The following is an 11,255-nucleotide window of genomic DNA, read 5'->3' on the forward strand; positions in this document are numbered from 1 at the left end:
AATTACCGTCTGGTCAAGAAAGTCCAAGGCCGCGGCATTGAAAAAATGGTTAGCCGGGAAAGGGGTGGAAAAATTACAGGATGAACTCAAGGAGCAGTGTCAAGCCCTTGAGGATAAGGAGAATGCCCTTGCTTTCCTCAATGATGAAATTGAGGACATGGATAATCAGCTCATGGTATTGGGGGATGAAATTGAGGAGCTGCAGCAACGTGCCGTGCCACACCTCGAAGATCCCGGCAAGGATAACAGTATGGTAATAATTCAAAAGAATAATGATGATCCATGGCCATACGTTGCGGTCTGTGGGCAACAGGGGTATGTAACACAACAAATACGCAATAAACTTGTTGATTACACGAAGGGTGAGATTATAGTATTAGCCGAAACCCCCAATTCGATTGTTCACTATATTTGGCTCCGAGAGCGTGGCTGTATTGAAGTCAACCCGGAGAGAGTCAGGCATTTTAGGCTTGGTTGGAATTATACGCATGAAAGACTCCTGGAACTCGCAGAATAGGCACGATTTTTAATACTACCTGTGGAAGTAGTATTAAAAATTATGGGTCCAAGTAGGCATCTACCATGGGCCTTACCAATCTTTAACATGATCCGGGGGCACTTCAACGTCTTCAGGAATAAGCATGAGTTCTTTTGACACGAAGCTTCTTTCGGGACCGTTCTTTTCCGTTCTGCTTCGCCAGGTCCCGAGAGCTTTGAAAATAGATAATTAGTACCTGAAAATGCGAGGGCGTTTATGGCCGCCCCAGCCACTATAACAGCTATTGTGGCTATTTATTTAATACTAGTCGTTGCCCGTGGAAAAATCCACGGTTTCGCCCGTCCTTTATATTTACCCGTCGCAACAAAGTGGATAAAAATATATCGCATTTGATATTCGTGTTTCCGTAACATCATTTTCTAACTCAGCGGGGGTTCCGCGCAGAGACAGACAGACGGAATACGGCTATTATTATAGAGATTCAACACGATCAAGCCTACCATCAAAAAATATTAAGCTGGGCATCTTGTAACAGATACACGAAGCATTTAAATTCACCGCTTGTTCCATCGGCTTCCTTGGTAATTTGTAGTGGCCTACCACTACCATGTAGTATCTCATCAGGGGAGTTCCGGAAGTCCACAAACAAGGCATACCGTTCGTTAAAAAACTGTCCGATGGTCACGTTGGAGTTCCCACGCCTGCCAAAAATGTTGACAATTTGTTCGAGGTGGTTTTTGAGTAACATTGCGATTCGTTAGGTTTCCCCTCCACCGTGACCGTGATGGTAATCTTCTCAATTTTTGGGTTGTAAAATGTCTCGTTGACACCGGAATAGGGTTTTTCCTTTGAACGATTTTGATGTTGAGTCTATTTGGATGATGTCGCTAGTGTCTGATATTTTCATGGTAAGTACCTTCATCCTGAGTACTCTTTCGTAAGGTAATACGAGTCTCGATTACCTCGACATCATAGCGCTCGCGAGACCTTCATGAGTGATTTTGTCAAACTCCAGCTTGATGTTTGTTATTTTGTATGCGGCATCGGCCGCCTTGGCCACCGTAGACCCTGAGGCTCCCGTCCCTGCATCTTTGATAACGTCGCTGCAAGGTGCGAAATTGATAATGAATTACAATCTGTCGTACAGGCCTGCTGGATAGAATGGGAGGTCCCGGGTCAGCTCGAACATCTTCCCCAATGGGATGCAAAATGTGATCCCATAGGCCTTAACGATGTTCTTTTCCTCATCTGTTCCCACATGACCAGTTGCCTTGACCTGTAGGGCCCTGATTGTGCCGTCATTAGGGTTAATCCCCTCCAATATGAGATTATTGTTACGTTCAAACTTAGATAGCCATAAATCTCGGTATAATCCCAAAATGTTGTAGTCGCTTATATTCTGAACTTCTTTGTTATTCAGGGTAATACGTAGATTCTTCACCAGGGATTTGCCTATATTTGACACGATCGTACGTGTCGTGTTACTCCCTGTAAGTGCCAAATCAAATAAGAGCTTGAGACTACCCGGGATAATGACATCATTCTGGGGCATATTCGGAATATCGACATATAGATCTTCTTTCTGGACAATTGTTGATGGATTATGGGAAATCTGGACTCTTTACCGGCGTCCCTTCATGCCAAGAAGGTGTTTGCTTTCTGCGTAGGGGTCCATCAATGTACCGTATGCGTTCATTATATGTTTATTATATGGGATGAAAATGTTGTAAATAAAGGATGGCTGATAATCATGATTTCACCCGAGAGAAGGATCTCGGCAGGCACGATGAGGATGATAGGGAGGATACACAGCAATCGATGCAACTCCCCAGAACATCCGGGACTTCAACGCCGGGACAGCAGCAGGGAGGTTCACTTGATAGAATGATTAAAAATAAACTAAAAAAGAGGTAAGTGATTTTTACATACATCTTAATAGTAATAATAATTGGAACCTGGGACCTCTGGATGAAACCCGGATAGAGATAAATGTAATTAATGGTAACTTTGAGCTTGAGGATGGGCAGCTTTTATTCAAAAATATAAGGCTTACAAAAGAGTATGGGACCGGGTTCCTAGCATTAAGTATATTAAGAAAAAATGGCCTTACGGTTCAACATATTCGAGATATGGGCTTTAAAGAATATGTCACTACGCACAATAAAATGGAAGCGAGGCAGAAGGTTATGTTGGAGGTTGATGATATTGTTAGACCCCGGTGAGATCATTCAGATGGAAACCATTAATAAGATCAAGAGAAAATTGCATGATGTTGGGACCCTTACAGAAGAAACTTCATTCACTAAATTCACCGAACGCGAATTAAAGGGAATTGATCTCGAACTTCAAGCCTATCAGGGTAACATTAAAAGCTTAGAACATAAGATAATTTCGTATAACATCGATATTAATGATGCAGAAGACAGTCTGAAACGGATTAAGGATCAGGAAGATGAGGCATACGATGGTGTGATTTCCGAAACTGATAAAAAAATAATAGCACAGATTGAGAAAAAATTAAAGGTATGCAGGAAAAGGTGAAGGAACTCAAGCGTGAGATTCAGAGCCAGCTGAGACATATCAGGGATACACTATTGAAAATCTCCGGGGATAACACTTCCCTGCTTAAAAAAATTGAAGATATTGTTCAAGCAGCAGGATTTGACCATAGCTAGTATCGTATCCGCTATCGGTCTACTGGTTTCCACCATTGTTCTTGCCGTTACAGGAGGAAGTGCTGCAGGCGTCGCAGGTGGTGGTGAAAAAGGATTTGTGGAGAAACAGCTTGAAAGACTTGAGAATTTCCTGAAATACATGGCAGGTAAAGCAGGTGCTGCATTGCCTGGTATTATCGGTACAGTTGTCTCCTTCCTTCTAAGAGTAGCGTCAACCATCGTTACATATATAGGAAAGCATCTATATATAGCCATTGCGGGAGCTGCAGGGCTTGTCGTGCTATATGTGAAATAAGCCCCCTATTTTTTTCTCAACCATATATAGGCTAGGATGATACCGACTCTCATGGTGATTAACGAGGCCTTGATATACTCGTGTTGGTTTGGTTGTTCAGGTATGGGGGTCGATGTGGTAGACCCGGGAGTTGGTATGGCCTGTATAGTATGATCAGGAGTATGTATGGGAGGTATGGGGGGTGCGTGATGCTTTGGGGGCGTTGGTGGTATAGTATGCTTGAGGGGTGCCGCAGACGTATGTCCCATAAGTGGCTTTTTATTCAAATCAAGCCTGATGCCGATGATTGCGTTCATGGGGGCAATCAGTATGTTGTTACTATAACCGACAATTTTGCCTATGCGTAAGTTCATATCGGATGGTAGCATGTACACCCCATGCATGACGGCAAAGTTTACCGGAGTCCGGGCATATTGCAGTACTTTTTGGAACTCCGTAATATCATGGCTTACATTTTCTTGACGTTGGAACATAGCCTCAAATTTTTGCACTAGAATTTGCCTTGCTGTATAATTATCGGCACCGGTACCTAGAAAGGATGCCTTGGCACCTGCTTGGTACCCCAGTAACAGGACCACATAAACCCTGATAATCTCACTCAGCTTGGTTAACCCTTCGGACGTCAGACCCTGACTTGTCGGCATGATGAACTTGGCCCAGTCCCCATCAACCAGCGGCCACCATCTACCATTTGTCAATGATGACATGACTGCCTTAAATTTATACAAAACTTTGGGATCCGCGCCATACTCGGGACACACTTGGGCATACCCCGAGCTCGAGTATGGGTTTTTGTACTTTAAGAACCAATCGTCATATGACATGGGCACTTTCATCCTTGCCCGAATACAACGCATGTGGTAGTACACGTGAAATTATAATATGCTGTTGATGAGGTGTACGGAGCCTGTCATGTGTTTGATGCAGATGCCTAATGCGGTGGTTGCACAATGGATAGCCAAATTAACCTGGATATTCTAATAGTCCAATGCCTGACCCCTCCAATTCACATGAACAGGGTCATCAAGATAGGTTGTAAACTCCGGGAATATCACTGAAATGTGAGAGTCTGTACTCACGTACAAGTCCTTATGCTCCAAATTTGTAACACCAAGTGGCCATTCGCCCCTGTTGGACCTTTACTTGGCTCTCAGATTGGATTGGTATATATTCATCTGTGTTTTAAAACAAAGGATGAAACAACTGTATATTACAGATATCGGGAAGCCTACCATATTCGAGGACTACCTAGGACAAGACACACGTATTGCCCTGAAATCGATATCTATTAGGCCCGGATGGCTGAATTTGTATAGCAATACGGAGTTTACTATACGTAAGGTGGGGCCTGATCAGAGGGTGACTCGGATCGAGATCATCGGTGGTTTATACAGGATAGAGGATATTGCAACCATTCTGAATAGCCAGGCAGATTGTAAGATTAAGTTGTTCGTTTTGAAAAGTAACTACTACAGGCTCCGTGTCAGCGATGGGTACCCGCTGGTGATGAATCGACAATTACAAGAGCTCCTAGGCCTGACCTACGATCACAGTAAGAAATATTGTATGAAGGGCGACTATGATGGGTAATATATGACCGACATTTACCATTGGCTGAGACTCTTTTGCCCACAGTTGGATGAGGACGATTGTCTGCTAAATGGCAAAAACCCTAAAATTTTGGCCTTGCTTCCCACCAAGGAATTGAATGCCTGGGGAGAAATGCTGACCTGGACCTTTGCCAGTCCTGTATACCTCCCACAGAAGGGTTCAACCGATCGTCTGGAATTCCTTTTAACAGACGTATTCCACCATGAGAAAAACGTGACGTTCACCGGCCTTACGATACAAATCTTGATAGAATAAAGATGGATGTCAGTAAACTTTATCTGGGTTTACCGAGTGCATCCGCGCAAGGCTCCGATCAGGATGAGGGACAGATTTTTAGGCTCAACAAGATTGAAGAAATAGAACAATATCTTCGGGATGAAATAAAAGAGCGGAATAAATTAGCGAAAACATTCAAGATGCACAACACGTGGATAAGGATGTGCGACCATGGTCTGCTTGACGTAAGTGTGATTACGTCGGGGATGGGGATAGGAGCTATGGCCTCGGGCATGGGGGTCCCATTGGCTTGTGCTATGGGAGGACTCGCGATTGCTGCCGGAATAGGGCAGGCCGGTCTTTGGAACGCTTCAAAACGTCTACGTGTTAAGTCAAAAAAACATGAGGGCATAAGGCTGATTGCGGAAGTCAAATTAAACAGTATCGTTGACCTAATAAGCAGGGCAATGGAAAATGGCGTTATCAGCGACCATGAGCATAGCTTAATTAGCCGTGAAAAGGAGAGGTATATGCTGTTGAAGGAACAGATGCGGCAGAGATTTAATAGGATCGTGAATGCTATCAACGAACAGGTGAGAGCCCAACTAGTTGCAAAGGGTAGGGAGGAGGGGAAAGATGAAATTTAAAAAAAACTTCAATCTGTACAGTATGCAAGCACTATGTAGAGTCCCCACTTTGGTATGAGCCCTAATTTTGTGTTATATTTTATAGGCCCTTTGGGTCTATAAAATATATGTTTTTTTCTAATCCTCGCTTAGTAGCCACTCCTTTATAAAGTCTTTATACCGACATTCTGTGATGTTCACCTGCGGGTAGTAGTTGTTACCCTGCTGATACACCGATGAAATGACAAGCATTGCACTGGATTGGCAGGGTTTATCATACGTTACGGGCATATAATGGAATTTGGTGTTAATTGTGTCCTTGTAATATTGAAGCTTAGCATTGACATAACGGTCCTTTTTTAAGGGCCCTATCGTTAATTTTTGAAAAATTAACTCTTCGATCTTGTCCCAGATTTGGCGGTACGGCAACTCAATCCGGATACTCCTCAAAATTCAGACTCATTGTTGGTGACGCATTCGTATTATACTTGCTCACCCCATGTGGGGACCAGATGTTAGGCGTCTTTACCCTAAGAGCTACCACGAGGTCTTGTGTATGGTAGCCCACCACATATCTTGTATCCTTACGTCCATTTGCAGGTCTGGCTTCTGATATAGTCAGGTATTCCAAATTGATATCATTGATGTCTGTAAACGTACTATCAAAATTATAAAATAATTTAGTGCTAACAAGTTCATTTCGAACGACTTCAGAGATTTGCCTGTCATTGTGCACGCACAGCCACCTCCGTTATATGTTATATGTTCATGGTAGCAATACCAGCATAACATTTTACCACTTACAACAAACCTACGTCCACAGGTACATTTATCATAGGCATCGAGTACTGCCAAACAGTCGTCACAATGTTCATTCATTTACTCTATCACATCTACAAGGACGATCTAGAATATTATTTTAATCCCAGAGATCTTGAATTATTTGATTCCTGTACTTCTCCTTCTCTGCTTCTTGTACGCATGCCAGGGTTACAAGTGGTAGGGAGAGACCAATGGCGGTAAGGAAAGTCATGAAAATCATACTTTTCAAACTATATTGACTGTTTATACACATTCTTTATTGATAGTATTAACTTGCAACAATTGCTGTATGATAAACGTTCTCAGGCCAACCCCTAATACTTTTTGAGACTTAACTTTTCATCCTCTGAAAAGCACCAATTAATGGCCCTATCTGAATGCCAGGCTATTGGAAGAAGATCCTCTTTAATCCCGGCCTTTTCCATCCGTAATAGCAAGCCTCGAGTAGTTCCAGCTCTCCATTATCAACAACCATATCCCATATGTCCGGGGTGATAAACCAGTCCGGTATATATTTGAGCAGCCAGGGCTTCTTTGCACCTATTACACATACCTTGCGTCTTGAGCCTATCCGGCACATAGTAGAGTATTTCGGGATTCTTTTCAACAGCCTTATCGCACATGTCTTGTGTCTTGAACCAATATGGCATATATATGATCTCCCGGAAATTGATTCTCGTCAACAATCTTGATCCATCTGGATGGCATCTGTGGCATATTCCCCTTCTCCAATAAGGCAACCAATTCAGCTTTGCGTAGCTTATAATACCCTGTTAAGCCACGACTTGTTGCAATATCTCGTAATTGTTTGACCGTATGTGATTCCATTTGTTATATGGAATTTTTGTTTGTCGGAGGATTATATAACGGTCAAAACTAATGCGGTTATTTCCCTTGGGGGAATTCCCTTACTCATTTTTGTATGATAGGGAAATTCCCTGTATGTGCGTTGATTATTAGGGAATTGCGCTAGAATCTTGATGACGTTATTATGGTGATTACTAGGTCTTATGGAGATTAATATAGAATGGGTCTTGGAATGGATGATTAATATGGTTAGGTATGGCATGGTACCGGATGGTGTGGTGAGTATTAGAAGATTGTCGATGACGTCATTGCGGGGGTTCCTATGGATTGCCGTGACGTCATTGTTGTACGCGCACGCGACTGCGCCAGATCATACATTTTCCTATCTCTATAAGAAAGAAATACACATTTACATTAGACGACTACAATAATATAAAATGTTATAAGAACACTAGAAGTTTTAAGGATGCTGGCACTTTTTACAAAATTTACAAAGTTTAAATGTGCTGCCAGCCTCAATAAAACATTTAGTGATTTTTATAATAATGATCTATGGAAGGATCCAAATAGTCCTTAACGACTTTCTCTCTTTTTAATAAATTTGTTTGCTACTTCATATAAATCCATATTATCAGAGTATGATTTGTAACTATGTAATACCATCAGATTATTCATTCATGTATCACTGGTCGTAGCTCGAAGGTAAGTTTTTACGCGTTTCGAAGCTGAAAAACATCGTTCGCTAACAGCATTTGTAGCAGGCATAACTAACATCAGTTTTCCCACTTTTATAACTTCAGACAAAAGTAGTTTTCATGGGTTATCTAAATTTTGAAGAAATCGCACTAAATCCAAGATTGTGAAAAAACTCAATGCTTCAGCTGCTTGTGGTAGCAACGTTAACTGAACTCCCAAAGATGATCTATTATAATCTTTACCGTAAAACCTAATAATCATTAGCCCAGCTATAGCTATCTCCCCTAACAGCCTTCAATAAAACTTCTTGGAGGTGGTTGTAAATGCGAAAATCTGGTTGATCTAATCTACTTTTTAATTAATAAAGTTTCAAAGTAAATACTATCTCACGCCTGCAACCATGCTAGAATAATTCAAAGCTCAAATTCCGAAACTAGCGTATGCGTTACGTGTTGGGTCCAATCGTAGAAAACAGTTGTGCATTGCATTTTGGATTTAGTGTGATTTTTTCAAAAGTTAGATAACCCAAGAAAACTACTTTGGTTGTATAATCTGAATTGGCATTGCGAACGGAGTCGACATTTTGCAAGCAATCCAATTGTGACGTTGAGCTGGGTAAAGAATTAGCTGTTTAAAGAGTTAACTAGTGAGATGCCAACCGACAGTGACATGACAGTTGAGGAATACTCGAATTTCGATGCGCGTCACTTCCCGATATTAACTTTGACAAAGCATCAGTCGAAGCTTGCATTAAGGGATATGTTGCGCTTGGCAAAGTACTAAGCAATGACGATAGTGATGGGAATGGCGATGAAAATCCGGTAGCAGAATCACATGCCAGCCCTCGAGAAGCTTTAAAGTCGCTGGACAAGCTATTCCACATGGATGGCATGGGCAAAGATGATTCAGATTCTTTATTTGCCATCCGCGAAAAAATCGAAAGCTTGACGATCAAACGCAAGAAATTATCTGTAATGGAGAAATCAACTGTAATTCTTCAATGAAGTATAATAAAAAATATGTACATTTCATTTGTCTGTAAACCACCCAACAATTGCCTTGAATCCTTCTTAATAGCTAAAAGTAACCAGGGATCATCTTTGGGCAAAAAATATGGCAATAAAATCGGGTTTCCAAAAAGCTGACACTTTTAATTATCGGGAAAAACTCTCTGCACCGAAGTTGTCCGATAATTGGAATGTTGACTGTATGTATAAAGTTTTGGATATATAGCCTGGCCTTTTATTGCTAGTAGCTGGGAAGGGTGATAGCTAGTTAGATAAGAATACTTTTCTATTTTTTATCTATCTTTTACCTAGCTAAAGTTAGCTGGCTAACAAAAAAAAAATCTGATAAAATACATGACTTATACAAAAAAAGAAACCAGCTAGCTGCAGTTATGCTTTACATTAATTGCTGTGATTTGATCACGTAATGTTCTGGCTTGAGCTGCTCAAGAGAATTAGGTTTTTTTACAAGATTGGTCAACGAGTTGAAAAAAATAGCTTTAAAGAAAATGAAGATTTCACAAGGTTAAATGTTTTACCCTAAATACCATCGCTCTTGTGGCGTTGATGCTCTGCACTGACTCTATCTATTATCCGCAGGCAGCTTTAAAGATTCTGCGTGGCGGAAATCAATTATGAGATTTAAGGATATCTTTTTTTCCCAATGTTTAAGGTCCACTTCAGATTTCATGACATTTCAGGTTGTTTGAAACCCTGGGTTGCTAATTGCGAAAATATTCAAGCCGCGTGGCTTCTTTTTTACTATTATTTACCTTTTTGTTTTCCTTAATATAAAATGTCTAAATGCATAAATTGATCCTGTATGCTTTTCCTGACAAAATCGATAATAAAAATAAGTTCTGCAATTTGCATCAAAAACATAAAACATTAGCAAAATAGGATTCCTAGAAAGAATTTCAACTATAACATAACTAATTAGAACAGCACAGTTTTGCCACGTTTTAACGACCTTAAGTTTTACATGCCATGTTTTACCACGGACCAAAGAAAAGTAATGGTATGTTTTTGATATATTGCTTTAGATAAAACATGGCTGCTATATCTTTGTTTCAATTGGCCGTTCTTTTACTGTCCATTCCCTTGGTGTCCACTTTAACTCATCCGCTGCCAGATGAAACGAGCAATTTATTACACGATGTAATAAAATGCGGAACGGGAAAAGAGTTTAAATGGAAAAAAACAGATTCCGAAGGCAAAGATATCAAATTAACTTATTCTTGTGGTGGTAAGTGTGAGATATACTGTTAAACGCCCCGTACTGACTTAAAATTATGTATTCCAGGGTTAATCTTTTCCAATCAGGTGATATGAGAAAAGCTTTGTGTATAAGTGAGCAAACGTTTAGATGTTTAAATAATAATTAGTTTATTATTCAAATCCTGACCGTGTGCTGTACCCTTTATCAATACAAGTCTCCAACGAAATATGCTCTGTTTTTCGCCAGTTTTTGATGGTGTTTTATTTTTCTGTAGATGAACCAGAACAAATGAAAACATATTCATGTCAAAAAGGTTACAAAGCACATTCAAAAAGAGATCAAGTATGTAATCCTGGACCTGATCCCAATTTTGGAATATTTCGCGAAGGAAAAGATCCCAACATCATGGACACGGCACGAATCGTGTATTTCTGCATGAAAGACAGTGAAAATACTTTACTGCCATGTTAGTTCCTACCCTATCACGCTGTAGCTACAAATCTTTCCTTCTTCGCATTTGTATAAAGTCAAGAAGAATTCGCGTTCGATAAAACACTTCCCGGCATAAACAAGTTTGATTAGGCGATTCATTTAATTAATTCTCTATCCAGGATACCATAAAGTGACTTGCAATTACGTTATTAATCAAGACATAAATTGTTATGTATTAAAAACGTTTTTATAAGGTAATTTTCAAAAAAGTCGTGCATTTTTATACTTTATATTCCATATTTATACATCTGTCACGCTCCTGTATACTTTATGCATTCAAAGAGAAAAAA

At 40.5% G+C, this 11,255-nt stretch overlaps 1 protein-coding gene across 2 annotated transcripts in view; it reads left to right on the forward strand.

Annotated features, from left to right (window-relative positions):
• Positions 1-11,250, forward strand: part of LOC130654395 (uncharacterized) — a 35,434-nt gene extending 24,184 nt beyond the window's left edge. The window contains exons 1-3 of one of the 2 annotated variants that reach the window (XM_057456962.1): positions 7,393-7,829; positions 10,298-10,500; positions 10,748-11,250. In XM_057456962.1, the coding sequence (XP_057312945.1) occupies positions 10,305-10,500; positions 10,748-10,944 (393 nt within the window). In that variant the 5' untranslated portion in view covers positions 7,393-7,829; positions 10,298-10,304 and the 3' untranslated portion in view covers positions 10,945-11,250. Of the gene's footprint in view, positions 1-7,392; positions 7,830-10,297; positions 10,501-10,747 lie in introns of those variants that run through there. The other variant, XM_057456961.1, reaches the window with a different exon arrangement.
• Positions 11,251-11,255: the final 5 nt, after the last annotated feature.

This window comes from Hydractinia symbiolongicarpus, chromosome 8 (assembly GCF_029227915.1).
Source record: "Hydractinia symbiolongicarpus strain clone_291-10 chromosome 8, HSymV2.1, whole genome shotgun sequence".
NCBI classification, from domain to species: domain Eukaryota; kingdom Metazoa; phylum Cnidaria; class Hydrozoa; order Anthoathecata; family Hydractiniidae; genus Hydractinia; species Hydractinia symbiolongicarpus.